At 38.1% G+C, this 22659-nt stretch overlaps 2 protein-coding genes across 2 annotated transcripts in view; both read right to left on the bottom strand.

The window, feature by feature from the left end:
- LOC110200501 (uncharacterized) overlaps positions 1-22659 on the bottom strand; it is a 34662-nt gene that overhangs the window by 6199 nt on the left and 5804 nt on the right. The window contains exons 3-5 of the mRNA XM_078157008.1: positions 22051-22158; positions 13644-13770; positions 13034-13129 (exon numbers count right to left, since the gene is read on the bottom strand). Of these exons, the coding sequence (XP_078013134.1) occupies positions 13034-13129; positions 13644-13770; positions 22051-22083 (256 nt within the window). The 5' untranslated portion in view covers positions 22084-22158. The remainder of the gene's footprint in view (positions 1-13033; positions 13130-13643; positions 13771-22050; positions 22159-22659) is intronic.
- On the bottom strand, positions 5536-13027 carry LOC144458239 (uncharacterized). Its single transcript, XM_078157009.1, is given in 2 exon segments — positions 5536-6687; positions 6689-13027. Coding segments are annotated over 2 exon segments (2091 nt in total). The 5' UTR covers positions 8371-13027; the 3' UTR covers positions 5536-6278.

The raw sequence follows: 22659 nt of genomic DNA, 5'->3' as shown, positions 1-22659 counted from the left end.
AGGTAACAAGTTATTAAATGTTTTTTCATTCATTTGTATAATTCATTGGTAATATACTGAAACCTACTTATGTCCACCATGAACTTTGCAATTATCATTTGAATGACACTCATTTGTATACACACAGTATTACAAAAAGACTACTGCCACAAAAAGAATGAACCTTTGTTCCATGCTGAAGTCTGGGGTCATGAACAATACTTTTACAAATTCCCAATCCAGACTGCTCTTCTCCTCTTCCATCCTAGACTCTGTAGTGCCTCTGTAGTCTGTTCAAGATACCTGTATTGATGGACCAATACTATGAGTTGTCCATCCCAATATATATATCATAATCTGTACAATGACTATCCTTACCGTTTGTTTGTTTTTTGTGTGAATAGGTACATTTCTGAGTTTACAGCTGACTTAAGAGATACTTCAATGTTCAAGCTTTCAGTCAGTTTTGTAATGGTAAAGACACAGAACATCTGTAAAATGCCTAGCTGTTGCCTTCTCAAACATTTAACAAAAATACTCTCTATTCATATGTAGGTAACTCAAAAAATTACATATGAGATGATAAAGTATACTTATAGATTAGTATTGATATTTTCTGTTATCGTATTGAAGTAATAAAAAGGTCTGATTTTTCCCCCTACCACTTGTACTCCCTTCTTTTCAGATATTTTGAACATCAGTCCCTCAATACCCTCAAAAATGGGTTGCCTAGAGTATATTTGCTCTAGTGCAAGTTGCTCTTTTTACTGTGGTTTGCTTTATTGTCATTTTTACATCTTTCATGCAGCAATGTTGGGTCCAAATGTGATGATTCCACCATTATCAAACAAGAGATGGATTTTTTAAAATAAATCCTTAATCCTCCTTAAATAAATCTTTCCTAATTAAGTCTATTTCTTGTACTCTTTTCAGTTTCATCCTTTAAATATGCTTAGGAGGATTTTACTCAGTTGGGTCTCTAAGCTTTCTTTAAACCTTTTTCCTTTACTGCTTCTCTTTTTATAGATCGGACTGACAAGCATCATCTACCATCATCCTCCATAAGATTTTTAGATAAATTTTACTAGTCTGATCAAGTGTTATCCTTGGCTGTAATAATTCTCACCTTGCAAAGAGGTCACAGTTACTGGCAAAGGTTGTTCTATGCACTTTTGGACTTTGTAGTAATTAATTATTGGTTAAACTTTCTTAACAAACTTCAAGAGCTGTGTCAATGCCTGTTCTTTCATCTATTTTCCACTTAAACAGGTCAGGGGAAAGATGCCTCAATTATGTGCCACATGTTCTGTATTTTTAATTCTTCTTCAGTATTGATTTTAATCTCTGGACAAATATACTGGTGGTCTAGCTGTACATAGATAATTTAGAAATGATACCCATAGCAGTAACCAGTTATTTCCTGTTAGAACATAATCAATTTCACTTTTTCATCAAGTATGCCTTGTCATCCATGTCCAGTGCCTCCCAAACTCTCTTCTTAAAGGGATTCCTGATGTGACTTGTAGATGCTCTGGATACTTCTATAGAAGTCCACATTTGTAGGCAAAGGAGAAAAAGCCAGTAAACAGGAAAAAAACTCATAACAGAAAGGGAATTATTGGCAAGACCAGTTCACAAGTTGAGTATTAGAGTTGGCAAAGAGCTCCTCCTTATGCTTAGAGACCAGAAGAAAGGGTGAGAGTATCAATATAGGTATTCTGAAGTGTGAAAGAGTGTGAAGAGATAAAATAGAGGCCAGAGACAACTGCAGACAAAGTGAGATTAGGTGCAGAGTTCGAAGGTTTGAGGAAAGTTTTAGAACAACCATTGCTGGAAGTGGAATAATAAGTATATCTGAAAAGAGGGTCTTTGAGGCATCTTTTTTAAAATGTAGAGAAAATAAGGTCAGAAAGAAGCACAGACAATCAAGATAGCTTTGAATACCAGAGGCTGAATTTATTATATACTTGAAAAGCAAGCTATACATAACAAAGATCTGCAGCTTCATGTACAATCCTTTTTCCTATTCTATTAAATATATGGAAATGTCCTTTTGTTTAGGGGGTTGTTAAATTTAGAATTTTTTTAAAAGAATGAATATGAAATAAACATGCAAGTTCCTTAAGAGAAAGACCTGTTTCCATTTGTCTTGCACCTTTGGTGCCTGGTAACTACTTAATAAAATGTTACTGAAGTTACAGCAGTCTGGGTTCAGATAGGCTACAAGACTGTGAAATTGTAGATCTAGTTAGCTTGTATGTTTTTTGCTACCTGGATTTAGAACCTATGAAGAAGAAGCGGCCAAAACAAAGCAGGAAGCAAACTGGGATTGGGAATAGATGAACAAAAGAAGGATAAGAGGCAGAGATTCAAGTCACAAAGGGTGGAGGCCAATGCACTGTTCAAATACTGCCTCAAGACTGTTAAGTGAAGAAAGAGAAGTCAAAGTAGGGGTGATGGACTGGAAAAGCACTGAGAATTAAGGAACAAATTTCATGACCAAAAAGTATATCCAGAGAGAGCATAAACTGAAGGACTAGGTAAATTTTGGAACTCATAAACTTGGAAGTTCATGGAAGTTTCAAGTGATGGTAAGATAGACAGCACCTCTATAGGTGTCTCCAGAAAGGTGAAGGTGAATGTCATTCAACTCTGCAAACTGATGATCTGGGAGGTTAAATAAAGTTAGTTCAGCAAGATATTTAAGTTAATGAGCCTGATACCAGTGAATGGATTTTTTGAAAGGAAGACTAAGCCAGGTGGTAAAGTTACTGATGAAGATTTGAGAATGTTAGTAGAATGAATGGGACAGAAGGATATAATTTAATGTTGTGGACCTCAAAGGAGGTTCCTGAATGATAGTGATAGAGGAATGAGGAATATGCTGATTTCCTACTGACACTCTAAGTTAAAGAGCCACAAAGTAGGTGAGAATATCAGAGTGGTAGGATACGGTATCTTCACAAGGAAATCCAAGTTCAGCTAGTGCCAAGAATATAACAAAATATATAAAACATGAAATGACATTTGAATCACAGAAGAAAGATCTCATACTGAGAGCATCAGTTTAAATTTATCTTTATATTTTATAAAAACTGCTTCTTAGCACCCTCTTCTCCCTTTAAGTCGCTTTACTACCATCCCTATAGAAGCAGGCACCACAGAAGTGAGAGCTGTTACGTGGTTTGGTTTGGTTTTCTTGAGGTTCATGGTTGCTACTGTCAAAGAATATATTACATACTGGCTAGGGACAACACAGCAATATTAGGTAGAGATACAGATTCAAGAAGACTTGAGTTTCAATCCTGCTTCAGACATTTACTACTAGGGACTAACTTCTTCTAAGCCTCAGCTCCCTATCTGTAAAATGTGAACAATAATATACCTTCCCAAAAGGGTTGTTTATGCATATCAAAATGTATGTAAAGAACTTTGCAGACTTTAAAGCAACATAAAGCAATGTCATCTATTAGGAGTTTTTATGAACCTAAGGTGATTAACCTCCTAGAACACTTAGCTAGGCTGATCCTCAGACAGATAAAAACTGCCAACAGGATTGTACTTGAAATATTTACAGATCCTGTAGTCCATTGTTAGCTTTTAAGAATTCAGGATCACTGTGCCACGTATGACTAAATATAAGTATGGGATTTTTTTTTTCAGAATGCAAGGAACATCATCCTTAGGCTAAAGATTCCAGATGAATTATCCATAATTTTTGTTTTTATAATGAAGAAAATGCAATTAATGGGTCTGGAGCGTAATGCACATTTAAGAAGAGCCAATTAAAATTTATAATATTAGGCATACACCTAGAAGAGATCCAAAATTCCATAAGTAGAAATGTTTAATGAGATTCATACATCAACTAATTAATTGTTAATAAACTTAGTAGTGGATATGATTTTTAGGTGCTGGTTATTAGATTTTGTATTTAAATTATAGTAGTGAGCAGCTAGGTGGCACAGTGGCTAGAGTGCCAAGCCTGCACTTTAGGAAGCCCTGAGTTCAAATTTTGCCTCAAGCACTTACTAGCTATGTGTGTGATCCTGGGAAAGTCATATAACCTGCTTGCCTCAGTTTCTTCAACTGTAAAATGGAGATAGTAATAATACCTATCATCCAGGGTTGTTGTAAGGATCAAGTGAGATAATAATTATAAAGTGCTTAGCACATTACATTGCCTTGCTCATAGCATTATAAGTTAGCTATTATTATTTCATATCGTCAGTCTTGATTTAAATTCATGCACCACATTGTATTTTACATTTTTATTACATGTTCTCTTCATATTTAGTTTTGTGGCTTCGGCTTCAAAACATTCTCCAATATGAGATGGTTCAAGTTCAGTTGTAAGTAGTTGGTTAGGATGTCATATGACAGTCAGGTATGAAGGTACTTTTTTTCTAAAGATTTAATTGTATTTTGGGCCAACTTAGTAGCAATGTCAGTAGTTAGCCAACAAACATTTAAGTATTAATTATGTCCCAGACACTAAACTAAGCAAAGACACAAAGACAAAAAACAGTACCTGTTTTCAAGGAGCAAAGAGTTTTTGGTTATAGTGCTACAAAAGCAACTGAAGTATTCTGAAAGCTAGATTGGGATACATTTGCTTATACCAGTGGTGTATAAAAAATGGATCCTGTGGGCAACATTTTGACTCTGAAAATTACAAATTAACATTATTTATATTTTACTGTATTTTTATTTCTTTTGTTAAATATTTCCCAATTACATTTTAATCTACTTCAGGCAGACTGTGGGAGTGTGGTAGAATGAGGATGTTTTGACACTTCTGGCTTGTACTATATTAACTGTCAGTTGAGTAGGCTTAATTCTACTTGTTAGAAGGGATAGAGGTTGTATCCACTTGAAATACTTGGTACAATATGGAGTTAAGGTGTTGGGAAGTCTTTTTGCCAGCTACTACATGGTTATGGAAAAATATACTCTAGTATTTTCTAGTTGATTATGTAGTGCTAGAGATAACTAATAGAAAAAAATATAAAGTACTAGAAGAAAATTAATAAAACACAAAAAGCAAAATTTAATTAAATATTTGCTGGAAATGGACAAAGTGGTAGATACAGAGCATTGATGAGACTATTAACCTTTAAGGTCAGGGTTTAGTTTTGTTTTGTTTTGAACACCAAATAAACTAGTACGATAATAACTGACTGTCCTAGTTGACAGTTTGTTCATTAGGCATCCTATACTGTGTATCACAGGGTAAAAACAAACTTGGAAGTCATAAAAATAAGAATGATTGAGAAAATTTTCCAGTTACATTGCTATAAAGTACAATAGAGAATGTGGCAATCCACAAGAGTGTCAGTTTTAGAACAGAATAGTACAGTCATAGGTTTGTTCTTAGGTATGGCCACAGTTCAGGCCATTTTCCCACAACAAAAACAAAAACAGCAACAACAACAACTACAACAAAACAAACAGAGTTGAGAAACAAAAGGAAGCAAGACACTGTTACCACCTTATTAAAATTAGCATTTTTTTTATTTAGTAGACTGGATATAACAAAACTTATATTTTATGTAAGATCATTTCATATCCTTGTCTGTGTAACTGAATGTTTTATTGAGTTACTCCAGAATGAAAATGAACGAAAAAGAAAGAGAAAAAAAATCCCTTAAACTAACTAAATAATTATATAATTTAATTTAACAGGTTTTTTTTTAAATTTATCAGTTTACACTCTATTTCAAATGCTATCACTTGATACAGCATATCAGCTGTAACAAAAGCACTTTTCTACTGAGAGACCTACTTTTACCTGATGGCAGCTAATGTGTGATATCAGAAGGAGGGGCATATAGTACAAAACAATCATCTTTTCTCTCACAAAGCACCGAAGAATATTAGAGGGGATGACAAAGTATTCTATCTTGACTTTTAAATATTTAGCAAATGACAAATATCAATGGAATGCAAATATTCCACATTTTACATTCCCACTGTTAATGTGTTGCATGAAGTCTCCAACACTTGATAAGGGATAAAATACACATCACAGCTTCCTTGTCATCATTTCACCCATATCATTTTTCTGCAATCTGAGTTTTTTGAGGCTGCAAAAGGATGCACAAGGTACTGAAAGCTTTCTCACATCATGCTTTTATGAAGATTTTCTTCCACCATTAACTTTACAAGGAGAAATGACAATTTATAGTTGAAAGCTTTCCCAAAATCATTACAATTCACATGATTTCTGTGTGAATTCTCTGATGTTTAATAGTTTCTCTGGTAACTACAAAAGTTTCCCATTCATATCCACAGGGTTATTACCCAAAATGAATTCTCTGATGTCGAGTAAGGCTTTTCTTCTGGGTGAAGGCTTTCCCACATTCAGTACAGTGAAAGGGTTTCTCTCCAGTATGAATCCTCTGATGTCAAGTATGATGTGAGTTTTTACTGAAAGTTTTTCGACATGCAATGCATTCAAATAGTTTCTCTCCACTATGAAGTCTCTGATGTTCAGTAAAGCTTGTCCTATAGCAGAAAGCTTTCCCACATTGGTTACACTCAAAGGGCTTCTCTCCTGCATGAATCCTTTGATGTTCAATAAGGACGCTCCTATTGCTGAATGTTTTCCCACACTGATAACATTCAAATGGTTTCTTTCCAGCATGTATTCTCTGATGTTCAGTAAGGCTTCCTCTCTGTCTAAAGGCCTTTCCACATTCATCACAAGGGTTTCTCTGCTTTATGAATACGCTGATGTACAGTAAGGTGCCCCTGCTGGTTGAAAGTTTTTCCACATTCATTACATTCAAATGGCTTCTCTCCAGTATGAATTCTCTCGTGCTGAGTGAGGTATTTCCTTTGCCTAAATGACTTGCCACATTCCTTACATTCAAAGGGCTTCTCTCCAGCATGAATTCTCTGATGATAAAAATAGGATGTTCTGTGACTATAGGTCTTCCCACATTCTTTACATTCAAAGGGTTTATCTCCTACATGAATTCTCTGATGTTCAGTAAGGTTTCCCTTCTGGCTAAAAGTTATTCCACAATCATTACACTCAAAGAGTTTTTCTCCAGTATGAATTCTCTGATGTCGATTAAGAGATGAGTTTATACTGAAAGTTTTGCCACATTCATCACATTCAAAGGGTTTCTTGCCCACACAAATCTTGTGATGTTCAGTAAGACTTCCCCGACTGCTGAAGGGTTTTCCACTTTCATTATACTGAACGAACTTTTCTCTACTGTGAATTCTCTTATGTGCAGTAAGGTTTCCACTCCAGCTGAAGGTTTTCCTATATTCATGACACTGAAAAGGTTTTTCTCCAGTACGAATTCTCCAATGTGCAGTAAGGTTTCCTCTCCAGCTAAAGGCTCTCCCACATTCATGACACTGAAAAGGTTTCTCTCCGGTATGAATTCTCCAATGTGCAGTAAGGTTTCCTCTCCAGCTAAAGGCTCTCCCACATTCATTACACTGAAAAGGTTTTTCTCCAGTACGAATTCTCCAATGTGCAGTAAGGTTTCCTCTCCAGCTAAAGGCTCTCCCACATTCATGACACTGAAAAGGTTTCTCTCCGGTATGAATTCTCCAATGTGCAGTAAGGTTTCCTCTCCAGCTAAAGGCTCTCCCACATTCATTACACTGAAAAGGTTTTTCTCCAGTACGAATTCTCCAATGTGCAGTAAGGTTTCCTCTCCAGCTAAAGGCTCTCCCACATTCATGACACTGAAAAGGTTTCTCTCCGGTATGAATTCTCCAATGTGCAGTAAGGTTTCCTCTCCAGCTAAAGGCTCTCCCACATTCATGACACTGAAAAGGTTTCTCTCCGGTATGAATTCTCCAATGTGCAGTAAGGTTTCCTCTCCAGCTAAAGGCTCTCCCACATTCATTACACTGAAAAGGTTTCTCTCCGGTATGAATTCTCAGATGATCAATCAAGTTTCCCTTAAGACTAAAGGCTTTTCCACATTCTTTACATTCATATGATTTATTGTCATGAAGTTGAATAAAATCTATGTGGCAGTCGAAAGTCTTTCTGTATTTAATAGACTTACAAAGGTTTTTCCCTGAGAAGCACCTATTATGTTTAGTTAGGTCTGAAAACCGTTTGAATCTCTGTTGAAGTATACCACATTTATGGGGGCTTTTCCCTGTAGGACCTCTCTGTTTTGGAACAAAGCTGGACTTGGACCTGAAACCTTTCTGGAATGTGTTATATTTGTGCATTCTCAGTTTATTCAAGGTTTTTCTGCGAGTGATTGTTATTTGTCTGACTTGTTGCTCCTGGTTGCCCTTCTGCCTTTCTAACCTGATATCACATTCCCAAGCTTCTCCCACCTTGGAATCCCAGGGGACATCTTTTGTCAGTATTTTCTTAGATGATACTCCTGTACAAGTGCCCTTCATTGGAGCTGACTTCTGGATTTCACACCTAGGCTCTTGACTAAGAGAATCTGAAAGAATGAAAAAGTGTCAGTATTCACCCTTCCTCTGTGCTGGAAGAAAGGAAACTGCTTTACAGTAGGTCCTAGATTCTCTTTCCTTTATAAAGGAGGATGGTGATCAGTCTGAAAAATTAGTTGGTCAAGTTCCTTATCTTGGAAAGAAAGAACATTTAATATAATTCTAAGTGGCAAGAGCCTTCAGGAAAAGAGTAGCACTGAATCTGGAAGACTTGCTTTTAAAAACTGACGCAAGGGGAGGGTGAAGTACAAAAAAGCCATTAATTTCATTCTGTTAGATTCCAATTCACAAACTTCTGCTCTGCTCTGCTGCTCTTTGCACTGAGACTTTAGAAGGGAATTGATTAATGCTATACAAAGATGGCTGAATAAGTTGGCTTCAAACAAGAAAAGGCAGGAAATCTGTTAGAAATAAATGGATGTTCAGAAGACCTCAGTTAGGGGTGTCTAACAGGCAATTTCCAAAAGATATTTGTTAAAGAGTTATCAACTCGGCTGACATAAGACTGAGGACTTCATTCTAATAATTTTGAAGGCAAGGATTGTTCTCCAGTATCTCACGATACTAAAAGAACTGGCAGATAACTAAGGCAAAGCTCATAGAGAAGAGTAAACAATCTACAGGTCTGCAAAAGAGTAATTTTTGTCCCAATTTGCCCCAAAATGAAGAACTGTAAAATCCTACATTGTACACTACAGATGACTAAGTTTAACTTAGATTCTTGGCAAAATCCTGGAATTTATTACCTAATGGTTACCGAACACCTAGAAAGGGAAGAAATGTTCATAAACATGAAGCATGAGTTTACCAAGAATACATCATGTCAAACTAATCTCACTTCCTTTTTGGAGAGGGTTAGTAAACTGATACATAAGTGGAATGTTAGAGATCTAGTTTAGCTAGATTTTTAGCAAAGCAATTGATTTCTCTCACATAATTTTTGTTTGTTTGTTTGTTTTTTGGTGAGGCAATGGGGGTTAAGTGACTTGCCCAGGGTCACACAGCTAGTTAAGTGTTGTATGTCTGAGGCCAGAGTTGAACTCAGGTCCTCCTGACTCCACAGCTGGTACTCTATCCACTGGGCCACCTAGCTGCCCCCATAATTTTTAATGGACCCAAATGGAAGTCTTAAAGCAATGACCAGATGACTATCAGGTATGCTAGAAAGGGTATTCTTACTTGGGTAGCAATAGTAATAGAGGTAGTAGTGACAGAAGTAGTGGTAGTAGCAGCAGTAGTAATGATGATGAAGATGATGATTTTAGATAGTATCTACATAATGTCTTAGGTTTACAAAGATCTTTACAAATATTGTCTCATTTTATCTTCACAACAACGCTGAAAGGTAGGTGCTACTATCCTTCCCATTTTATAGATGAAGCAACTGAAACAGAAGCAGTGTCTGAGGCCAGATTTGAATTCAGGACTTCTTGACTCCCAAGCCCAGTGCTCTATAAACTACACCACGTAGCTACCCTCTGAAGTCTCTTCAAAGTATGAGATTATCTGATTTGGGGAGATACAGCATAGAAAATAGTACCATTAAGCGAATTTAGGACTGGTGGAATGGCCACATTCAAAGAATAGTCAGGAATGAATAATTACCAGCTTGAAGCAAGATCTCCATTGGAATGCCTCAATTACTTCTTCTTGACTCAACCTAGTCTAACAATTTTATCATGTTTTAGATCACAGTACTGATGACATGCTTACTAAATAAAACCTGAAAGGATAAAGAGCCAGGACCCAAAAAGATTTTGACAGGCTATTACACTGAAGCAAATCTCAGTAAGATTCAATTAAGTAGGGAACTACTGTGCTCTAGTTTAAAAATCAGCCCTAGGGATGTGACAGTCCCACCCACTCTGCCCTATCTGGACTACATCTGGAGCACTATATTCACTTCCAGACTGTCCACAAGATAACTGGAAGTTAAGAAAGAGATCAAGACTGGATACAGAGATCTGGGACTCAGCTGCTTAGAGCTGTTACTTGAATCCATAGGATCACTGAGGAAGGAAATTCAGAAAGACAAGTGTGACCAAAATAAAGCCCTGTGGGACTCTCAGCAAAAGATACTGAAGAGCAAGAAGACTAGAAGCAATGAAAAAGGAAAGAACAGTCTCAAAGATGGCAAAACTGACAAAATTTGCAGGAGAGAATGGCAAAAAGTGTCAAAAAGTTGAAGACAGGTCAAGGGGGTTATGGATAAAACAGACAAAAAGTTTTGACAGCTGAGATTCCAGAATCCTGGAAACCTTTGAGAGGGAAGTGTCAGCAGAGTTTGGGGACCAGAAGCCACTAGAATGCAAAAGACTGAGAAATGAGTGGATGGTGAAGAAACAGATGCAGATAGTATTGATAATTTTTTCTACAAGTCTGACAATGAAATAAGAGAAAACATACAATAGTTTGAGAGGATATGAGGTTAAAGTAAAAATTTATTAAGGATGGGGAAGATTTTAGAACGTGTATAGGCAGAGGAGAAGTACATAGAAAGACTAAAAATAAAAGAGCTAGAATGATGGAGGAAGAGTACCCTTGAAGGACACAGGAGGTCATGGGAATGAAGGGCACAAGTGGAAGGATGGGCCTTGGCAGAGAAAAGGGCCACCTCCTCATCAAATATTTCAACAAAGAAGGGGAAGCTAGTTGGAGACTTAGGAAAGGTTTTGAGTTATGAAGTAGTGGAGATGAAAGAACTCAGAATAGAAGTCTTCCATTGTCTAAGCAAAATAGAAAGACAGGAAATCTGCTGAGACAAAGGGGGTCAGGAATAGCACTGAGAGAGAAAAGTAGATTGAATAGCCATTGAATGAAGGGAGATAGATTACCAGCAAAGAAAGAGCAAAAGAACTGCCTTGCAGTACTGAGGGCCAACCAGAGAAGGAAATGGCAAACCACTCCAGCATTTTTGCCAAGAAAATCCCAAATGGGATCATAGAGAGTCATACATGACAGAAAAATGACTGAACAACAACTGAGGGCCCAGATGAAGTTATATCATAAATTTGGCATAAACATCAAGTTGATATTGTTGTGACCTTTTCCATCAGCATTCAGCAGAAGAACAAGAATAAAAAAGGCAAATGATGAGGATAGACTGAGGATGAGATTTGAGATAATATGAATGATGACAAAACAAGGGGGAAAGGGATTCAAATATAGATGGTAATGTACAGCTGAACTGCTCGATATGGGGTCACAAATGAAATAAGTCAAATGAATCCAGAGTAGGAGTTAGGGAATGAGATAACAGTGAAAGTGGAAATACTAGATGCCACAGTTAAGACAAAAGGAACATTTAGGAAGAGTAAGGTAGAAAGGGTAGAAGCATGCACAGAACACTATGAACTGAGAGAGGAATTTCAGACTTCAATGTCATGAAAGCAGCAATCACTGTGAATTCTAAAGTGTGTGACACTGCCATGTAGGATGGCCTACATAGGGTCTAAATGGAGAAAGGATTCTCTGCAGATAAGGAGGTCTCCTAAACATTTCTATTTGTAAATGACATTGTGGTGCTTTGATCACAAGCCCAAGAACACTACAAAGTCTCTTCAATGACATCCACGACTACTCAAGAGATATTGGCCCAATAATCCATAAGGGATTGGGCCAGAGGCATAAAAACGAATGAAAAATGCCTATTGGCCACAACGGCTAGCAACTGAATGGCTAGTCCAGAGAATTATTAAGCATATCAGTACATATATATATAGGTCTAGTAAGGACTATAAGTGGGGTGGAAAATTGAATGAAAGTGGACTATCATGCTTTTATGAATCCTAAGGTGCTTCCTTACTTAAAAACACATGTTTTTATATCAATTTGGGGGGAAGGGATTGGGGGAAAGGGTTCTGATTATGTTGTGAGTCTTAGAACACCACAGTATATAAACAATCAAAGCAAAGGCAAAGGAAAGATGCATCATGGGCATAAGTTAGCTATGGTCTACTTCCAATGATGATCTATGTGAAAGAAATGGCTTAAAGAGCATCATTCTAGAAATGTGTAAATGAAAAAAAGCTTGCTCATTCATGTAATGAGAACAATGGACAACCTGAGTAGTTAAGCTGGTAGCCCTGAATGCAAAAAAGCAAAAGCAAGGTTTTCTATATATTGTCAATAACAGCAACAGCAACCAAAAAATACACATAAGACAGCTCTGAAGTAGACACAAAAGGAAATGGCAAAAATAAATTTACATTACAAAAGTAAATGGCACGTTTTTATTTCTATATTGTTAAAGGTGATACATACATTTTTAAATAAAAGATAATGGAAGTTTGCCAAGTAATGTATAATCCTTATTCATTATATATCCAAAAGTTTGTTTTTGTTGATGTTCTGTTAGATTATTTTAAATTAACAAAACAAAAAACAGAAATCTTTTTCTACAAGGAAATACGAGAGGAGATACAGGTATCAGTAAAGTGAAAGAGGAGAAAACAAGAGGGAATTCATGTTAGAGATGGCTCTAGATCTTACCCACAGGCCTGAGGCCCTTTGAGGAGGTCTATGTCCAAAATTCCAAAGGTGCTGGTCCACGACCGACAAACTGAGTTGTTGCTTACTTTTTTCTGCATGACCATCAATCACTCACCTAGACGAGTGCTTCTTGGGAATTCTTCCTCTGGCATCCATGGTGCATTTCCTCTTTCCAACTGGGAGATCACATCTGGTTTAGAAACTGGAAGTCCTGCTCATGGGGTAGAAGTGGGAAAATGTTGTGGACAGACAGCCATCTCAGGATGGAAACCTACACCCTTTCTCTTAAGGGAAAAGAGTATATATGAGGATAACATCAAAAAACCTCTGATGGTTTCTGTATATTTGTTTCCCAGAAAGTATAGGGAGACTGTCAGAGTTAACTGGAGTTCAGGAAGAAATTTCATCTGACCTTGTCTACGCCAAGAGACTAGGATCCATCCTAGAATATTAAAGGATCTCTGGCCTGGGCAAACAGAAAGCAAGTAGGGTGTAGCCTCAGGACAAGCACAGTGAAGTTGTTGCTAATCTTTAGTTGTGTGGAGCAAAGCTATTTCATCTGGGAATATGAGGAAGAAACAATCTCAGCCATAATGGATTTAGAAGTTATCCATGTATTCTTGAATATTACTAAATATTTTAACTTGGGCAAGCACTTTAGACACACAAAAGACTTTCAGGAAATAAAAATGAAAGGTTCTCAGTCGGAGGAAAGCTATCCTTACCAATGGACACAAGGTTCCCATAGTTCTCCAACATCACATCCCTGTACAAGGCCCTCTGAGAAGGATCCAGTTGCCCCCATTCCTCCCGAGTGAAGTTCACAGCCACATCCTTGAATGTCACTAATCTCTGAAACAACAAATGCACCCTAACTCAGCCACCAATTATAACTATCTCACATAGAAACACGGAATTGGAAGGATATCTATGGAGTAGTTCTGATAGCTTTGAAGGTTTTGAATACCCCATATCAAGTATTTATTAGGGAAAATGGTACTGTACATATATATATGCCTATATACACACACACACACCTCTTTGTATCAGGCACTATAGCAAGGAAGTAGTTTTATTTTTAATCACTAAAGATTCCCTGACAAATCAGCTCTCAACATGAGGCTCAAGTGAATCATATACTTTAATACTAAACTTCTAGAATTAAATTTGTTTGGTATTTAATGAAGATTTATTACCTAATTACTACATACAAAGAAACAGTCGAGTACTCTTGTAAGCTCAGTTCTACTAGAGGGGAAAGAGCTTGCACAAAGATAAATACAATACAAGAGGAAGATAAAAGAAATGTTCAAGGAATATTCAAGGTGGGAGAGGATGTTAATGCCTAGAAGAAACAAGCAAGGTAAACAAAGGAGGCAACATCTAAAATGAGCCCCAAAAGGCAGAAACGATAAGGAAGTGCATACCAGAAATATGGAACAGCTAAAGCAAATGTAACAACTGAGCATGAGAATTCAAGGAAGAGAGAAAAGTCCAGTCTTACTGGAATGTGGGGTGGGAAAAGGAGAATACCATGAAACTAGGCTGGAAACATTATACTAAAGCTCAGAGCTATCACTAGGTCAGAATGACAAGAGTTTTGTATAACGGTGTCAGATTTAAAGGGTATCAACAATACTTGCAGCCATTTATCAGAATAGAAACAACAAAGCTTGGCATCTAATAGGTAAGGATAATAAATTACAATGGAAAGCTACAATCTGACAGGCCAGGGTAAGTTCCTTGAGCTCCAGCATCAACCCAGAATCAACGTTCTAAAATCTTTGTCATGTCTCCCATTTACCCTCCTCATCCACACCTGAGGGCATGCTTTGTACAGCTTGCCTTGAATATAAAGATTCCTCATTAGAGCTCCTGTGGCTGGCCTCAAATATCGACAAAGAATTTTTACTATATCATGAGGCAAAAGTGATCCTTAAAATTATTTTGGCAACAATGTGAAATATGTATTATAGAGGGGAAAATCTATTATAACTTCCCAGGCAAGACATAATGAGGGTCAAACTTTTATCATAACAGTGGGATTAGAGAAATTGGAATGTATGTGGAAGCTACTGTAGTGGCAAAATTGATAGACTCGACAGCTGATTGAGAGAGGTAATATTGAAATGACTCAAGCCTACATAACTATACAAGAGGACCTTCAAACCTGCATGAGAGGATGGTGGTGTAAAGAGACAGGGAGGATAGGAGGAGTAGAAAGTGATGAGTTCTATTTTAGATATGTTAAGCTTGAAATGCCAACAGGATATCCAGTTGGAGCTGTTCTATAAACAGTTGAAGACGTGAGACTGGATTTAAGGAGAAAGACCGAGTTTGATTATATAGATTTCTGCATCAGCATAAAAGTGATCGTTGAACTAATAGGAGCATATGACATAACCAAGGGAGAGAGTATAGAGACAGAAGAGAAGAAATTCCAAAACTGTGCCTTTGGGAACATTCTATGTTCATATAATGGAAGATGGATGAAAAATAAATAGAGGACACCAAGGAACAGTCAGAGAGGCAGATACAAAACCAATAAACATTTTGAATAAACATTTGAAGACACTGGTATAAAATATATCATACAAGGATGATACAAAAAAGCAGAAATGGTAGTAAAGGTATCCGATAAAGTAGGTTTCAATCTACAAAGAGACAGGAATATTACATAGCGGTGAATGAAAAAGTGAGTAACATTTAAAAATTCTTATTTTAAATGAAACTATTTTAAAGTTTGTTTTTATTAAGTTTGTTAAAGTTCACAAAAGAAAAGTTAACAATGATACAAGAATAGACAACATATAATAATAGTAGCAGAAATAAACACCAAGCATTTACTAAATGCCTTCTCTGTTCTAGGTACCATGCTAAGTGCTACAGATACAAATACAAAAGTTAGAGTCCCTGCCCACAAAAAAAAAGTTTGCATTCCATTAGTGGAACACAGTGTGTTCGCAGATAAGTACATCCAAGGTACATATAAAACAAATACACGTGAACTGGGGGGAGGGGAGTTTCAGTGCAGTTTGGGGAGGGGAAAGTGGTGCAACCGGGGGAGGGTGGGGGGGACATGAAGAAAGGAGAACAAACACGGAAATTGGGAAAAAGCTCTATAAGGAGATACCTATTAATCTTAACCTTAAAAGGAGGCTAGCATGTCAAGAAGCACAAGTGAGGAGTGAAAGCATTCCCACACGGGACGTGGTTGGTATAAAGCTTCAATGGCAATAGATGTAAGGTTGTGTGCTTCCCTGGTTCATAACGCAAACCATGCCCCCAGCTGTGGATATAAATCAAAGCTGTCTTGGACCCTCCTCTTCTTTATCTATATCCTCTTCCTATGTGACCTCAATAGCTGCAGAAGTGAACACAACACTCCAGGTAAGGTCTCACAAGACTCCAATGAGATACTTCTCACCTTCTTAATGCAGCCCAAGATCTCCATGCTATTCTAGGGGCTGCTAGTCTAGTTAATCACACTGCTGATTCACAGTAAGCTTGTAATCTACTCCAGCCTCCTTATTTACAAGGCTAGCCCGACAGACTTTCTCAACTGCTTGACTAAAACTTAGGCACACTCTGTCCCTAGCGTTCTCTTGATCATCACCTTCAGATGAACAAGGGAAAAATGAGATTTGCTTTGGATTATGTATCATTCAGGAAGTCATGCTTGTTCTTGATGAACACTACTTCTCTTTCTAAATAATCACTGCCTTGAAAATTCAATCTATGATCTCACAAAGAATCAAAGTAAAGATATTTGCCTATAATTTGGAGACTCTAACCTCTTCCTTTTCTTGAAAATTGGGATCAAACATCTTCTAGTGATACAATATCTCTTTTGCTTTCAATAACTTTTTAAAGATCATTGATAAAGGCTCAGAAACCACATCTGCTAACGCAGTCAGTACAATGAGAAGCAGTTCATATGGTTCACGTGAAAATTCACTGAAAAGCTGGGTGCTCTTACTAGCTTCTCACTTATCTCTTGGTTCAAGTCAGCAAGTCATCACTAAGCATGTATTAGCATTTACTACATACCAGGTACTGTGTTAAGCACTGGGGATACAAAAAAAAAACCAGCAATCACTATTCTGTTGTTGTTATATTGTGGTTATTCAGTCATATCCGACTCTTCATGATCTCATTTTGGAGTTTTCTTGGAGTGCTTTTCTATGTCCTTCTCCAGCTCTTATATCTGCAGAACTGAGGCAAAGCTAGCAAGTTTGTGAGGTCACATTTGAACTCAGTGATGTGAAACTCCTGATTCCAAGCCCAGTGCTCTATCCACTACACCACCTAGCCACCAAATCTCAACTCTAAAGGAGCTCAAAATCTAACATGCAAACTGTGTATGAACAAGATATATTACTGAATAACTTGGTGGTAATCTCAGAGGGAAGGTAGTAGCAGTAAGGGGGAAAGGCTGCTTGTAGAAGGTGAGATTCTACCTGAGAAATGAAGGAAGTCAAGGAAGAGAGGAGGCAGGGTGAAGAGGGGCACTATAGGGAACAGCCAGTGAAAAAGCACAGTCAGAAGTTGGAGTGACTTGTGCAAGGAACAACAAGGAGGCTAGCACCACTGGATTACAGAGTACGTGGGAGTGAAGTACATGAACACTGGAAAGGTAAGGACTATGTACAGGTTATGAAGGTTTTTAAATTCAAATAGAGGATTTTATATTTGATTCTGGTAGTACCAATGGAGTTGACACAACAGGGGAGTGGTCAGCTCTTTGCTTTAGGAAGATCACTTTGAGAGCTGCCTTCAAGACAACTGGAATGAAGAGTGACTCCAGACAAAGAAACCAACCAGCAAGCTATCACAATAATCCAGGTATGAGGTGATGAGAGCCTGTCTCAGGATAGTGTCAGCACAGAGAAGGGGGCATATGTGACAGAAGTTACAAAGGTAGCATTGACAGGACTTAGTAACAAATTGAATGAGGGTGGTGTGAAAAAGCGAGGATTCCTGGATGACATCTAGGTTGTAAAGATAACTAGACTGCAAGCCTGGGTGACCTCAACAGTAACGGACCTGAATTCAAAAGTGTCCTCAGACACTTACTAGAAGTGTGAGCCTGGGCAAAGCACTTAACCTCTGTTTGCTTCAGTTTCCTTATCTGTAAAATAGAGATAATAAAAGCACCTACGTCCCAGGGCTGTAGTGAAGACCAAATGAGGTAACTGTAAAACACTAGTCATAGTGTTTGGCACGTAGTAAGCACTATATAAATGTTCACTATTATTATTATTATTATGGAAGTTAGGAAGAAAGGTAGGTTTGAAGGGGAAGGATAAGTTTAGGACTTCTATGGGCCATTCAATGCAAGATGTCCAAGAGGCAATTTGAAGTGCAAGATAGTACGTCAAGAGAGCCATTAGGGCTAAATAAACTGACCTAAGAACCATGTGCACTACGATGATTTCAATTCCCCAGTAACCATTTTAGCTCTCTCTTCCACAGTCTGATCCCTTCTGGAGGGAAGCAGTAGCATTTGAACCAGGCCTTGAAAGAGACACAATCCTTATGGCTTTGCCCAGCTGACAATAGGTCCTTGGGCCCTTGTGGTTCAAGAAATAAAAAGAATCAATGCTTCAATTGAAGAAATCTCCACCAATGCACAGGTTTTTGAAGCTAACAGCTTCATGATACATCCCTATGTGTCAAAAGCACAGGCCAGGGCCAAATGATAACAGCACAACCTCCATTCCTTTGACTTAATAGCAAAGACTAGTGGCTCAATCTTTACCTTCATCTGAGATGTTTAAGAAGAAAAATGAAAAGAAAAAAAGCAAATAATAGCCTGAGGTTGCCTCATACTCAGGGCAAGAGACTCTCCAACACTGACACAAGAAATTCTCAGAGACTTAAACCTAAAAACACTGTAAAAGGTGGGAGAGAACTTAAGAGATCCATTAGTCCACCCTCTTCATTACGCAGAGGGACACCAGGCCCGTCTTCACACAATCTAACATCACAGAGAATTATAATGACCTGAGCTGGGCCTGAGGAGCCATAGCTAGGGAATAGCTTGGGAAATTTAAGAGTTTAGCCTACAGCTAGGCAGAAGAAAACTGTTAAATAGGTAACAGCTAATAAAGCTCTGAACTCAGAGACCAAAGAAGTTCAGAAGACACAGTGCCTTCAGTCTGTGATTCAGGGATAACTAAAGGATTAGAAAATGGTCATAATAAGCAAAAGCCCTGAGACAAAAGGCAAAAGTCCTGAGGACCAGTTTTAAGTGGAAGCAGAGACCTGGAAAAACTGCCTTGGTTTGGCCCAAGGCCCAGGGCTAGAGTCTTCAAAGAACCTATAGAATAATGCATGATGTCTTTGTAAAGGCTTTTTTATGTATTTATTTTTTATTTTTAGACAATTAGGGTTAAGTGACTTGCCCAGGGTCACACAGCTAGTGTCAAGTGTCTGGTCTGAGGCCATATTTGAACCCAGGTCCTCCTGACTTCAGGGCCAGCACTCTATCCATTGCACCACCTAGCTGCTGCCCCTGTAGAGGCTTTTTAAAAGAAGAATGTGGTAGGATTAAAAAATGTTGCCCCAGTTATCCCAGTACAGTGAAAAAGAGCACAGAGAATCTGGATTCACAGCCCACTTCGAAAACTTACTTCCTATGTGACCCTGGGCAAGTCACCTAGACCAATCAGGGCCCTGCTTTCTTCACCTACAAAATGAGAGGGCTGCACTAGATGCCCTCAAGGCCCCTCCAGTTCTAGGTCCGCAGTCTCATGATCAATGCCTTTTAGGCTCCCCAAAACAAAGGACAAGTTCCACATGTCTGTCACTCAAGGCCTTCAGTCACATGGTCTCACCTACATACAAAATTTGATCTCCACTACTCCAAATAAAAATCCTCCACTCCAGACAAATCCATTTCATCGCTGACTCTTAGAAACCATACATACATTTTCTAGTCGGAGGCAGTTAGGTGACACCATTTGTAGAGCACTGGGCCTGGAGTCAGGAAGACCTTCATTCAATTCCAATCATGGACGTGTAATAGCTTCAAGACCCTGGACAAGTCACTTAACTCCTGTTTGCTTCAGTTTCCTCAACTGTAAAGTGGGGATAATAACAGCACCTACTTCACAGTATTTTTGTGAGAATCAAATGAGATATGATTTGTATGGCACTTGGCACAGTGCCAGGCAAGTAGTAGATGATATATCAATGCTTATTCCCTTCCTTTCCCTTCCCCCGTCCAAGTCTTTGTTTAGATGTTTCTGTCTGGGATGCCATCCCCTACATTTTCCAACTATCACTCCTTACTCACTCATCAATAAACCAGTCAACAGACACGAATTAAGGCCCTACCATATGTTAGGCACTGGGCTAGGCAGGGGCCGGGAATACAAAAAATCAAACAACCAACTTCTACTCAAAAGGAGCTTATATTCTAAGGTAGGAGACAAGTACATAAATAAGTATGTAGAAGATGAATATAAAGAGGATGAATACCAAATAGTTAACTACAAGGAAGTTTGGGAAGGAGGAGGCTAGCAGTCGAAGAGATAGCAGTAAAGGCTTCATGTAAAAAGTGGTACTTGAACCAACTCTTGAAAGAATAGAGGGATTCTATGAGCCTGAAGTGAAGAGGAAAACAAGTTCCAGGAATAGGGGATGGCCAGCACAAAGAAATTAAGATAGGAAACAGAGGGTTGCACATGAGGAAGCAAGAGAAGGTCAGTCTGGCTAGATCACAGAATGTAGAAAGGGGAAAAAATATCCAATGAGACTGGAAAGGGAGGTTGAAGTCAGGTTGTGATGGACCTTAGAAGTTAAGTAGAAAGGTTAATATTTGATCCTAGAGGCAACAGGGAGCCACTGGAATTTAATGAGTAGAAGAGAAACAGGGTCATATATGTTTTAAGAAAAATCACTTTGAAAGCAGTGTGGAGGATGGACTGGCATGGGTAGAGACCTGCAAGGTCAGTTAGGAGGCCACGGCAATACTCTAGGTGACAGCTAACGAGAAGCTGAACTAAGATAAGATGATGACTGCATGAGTAGAGAAAAGGGATGAGCAACAAGAGATGTGTGGAGATAGTAACGTTAAAATTTGAGAATAAGCTGGATACACAGGACAAGGTAAAGTAAAGATAATTGTAGAGTTGTAGAGTTATGAACCTGAAAGACTAGAGAAATGGTGATACCCCAACAGAAACACAGAAGTCTAGAATAGGGGGATATTTGTGGGGAAAGAGAACAATTTCCATTTTGGACATGCTGTTTGAGAAGTCACTGAGATATTCAGTTTGAAATGTTCAACCGAGGCAGTCTAAACACTACTACCCTTGAGAAGCCTTCCCTGATCACTCTCTCCCACAAAGACCTCTCCTTTCTCTAAGCTCAACTCATATCTATGCGACATGTTTCAACAGTGAACCATGCCCTCTTATATTATTATTACTTAAACTTTTCAAGTTATGTGTTTGTTTATGTGTATATTGCCTCCCACTGTGACTATTTAAAGACAACGATCAGATCTAATATTTGTTGGACTCACAGCATTTAATTCAGTACTAAGTCTATATTGGACTAAATATGTGGAGAAAGGACAATGAGGGAAACCACTAGTTAAGTGGTAGAAATCCCTCATAGAGGGAGTACTACGGCACAGGGGAAAGACCACCGCAAATAGGAAGCAGGAGACAGAAGTTCAAGTCCCAAATTTCGAAGTGGTGAAACATTAACAAGTTATTTCACCCCTATGTCTCAATTTCCTCATGTGTCAAATCGAGGAGATTAGACTATATCCTCCCTACATTCCCTCCCAACTCTAGTAATCTATAAATTCCATCATTAAGAATAGGAAGTCTTCTGTGGAAGAACAAATGAGGCTCTGATCCCCAGAGAAGACTTGAGTGAATAAAAAAGATCAAGGACAAAGGAAAAGTATATCAATCTGACTGCACATGTATAATCTATATAAAATTGCTTGGCTTCTCAAGGAGGGGTGAACAGGTGGAGGGAATATGAATGCTAAAATTTGTTATTACACATAATTGGGGGGACAATAAAATACAAAAATTGTTTTAAGAAGAATAAAATTTATATCAATATTCTGATAAATAACATGGTATTTAGAAGGAAAACCCTACTCACCTGGGATCTAACTGAAAGTAGAACAGAAGTCATTTCCAGCTCCTTCTTTTCCTCCTTTTTACTATATTGGGGAAAGGTAGAGTTCTGAGACAGCAGCAGAGTTCTGAGCTAGGAGAGAACAAAAATGTCATGAAAGTATCCAGTCTTGCCTTTTATCTCCCAAACTCACAAGAATGATATTTTTGAATCCCAACAAGGTATAATCTGCTCTGTAGAGCAAATAGCCAGGAACAAGCCCACCTCTCTTATGACCAATGACGGAGGATCACAAACATTAGTATCTGGGAACCTAAGACTGTCCCAGTGTTCATAACGGGCACCAAAGGACAGAGCTCTGATCTGAGAATTAGTATTTACAAAATACATACATACCTTGGGTTCCTACATGCTCTATGAAATTAAGTTTGTAACTCAATCTAGAGGTGTAAATGACAGAAAATAGCATCATGAAAGAGTTGGCCCTGCTGGACAGTCAAATGTGATGTCTACACTTCTGAGCCTTTTGGTGATTAACAGGGGGTGAAAGAGGCTCAAGCTATTGTGAAAAAGGAATTGAACAATATTACAACTGAGACCAAATGATAACTCTAAGATAACTCTAGGACTTCC

Source organism: Phascolarctos cinereus, unplaced genomic scaffold (genome assembly GCF_003287225.1).
Source record: "Phascolarctos cinereus isolate Bilbo 61053 unplaced genomic scaffold, phaCin_HiC Scaffold_726;HRSCAF=1367, whole genome shotgun sequence".
In the NCBI taxonomy this organism is placed as follows: domain Eukaryota; kingdom Metazoa; phylum Chordata; class Mammalia; order Diprotodontia; family Phascolarctidae; genus Phascolarctos; species Phascolarctos cinereus.
The sequence above is the reverse complement of the archived record's forward strand: the minus strand, read 5'-3'. Positions and strand labels throughout refer to the sequence as shown.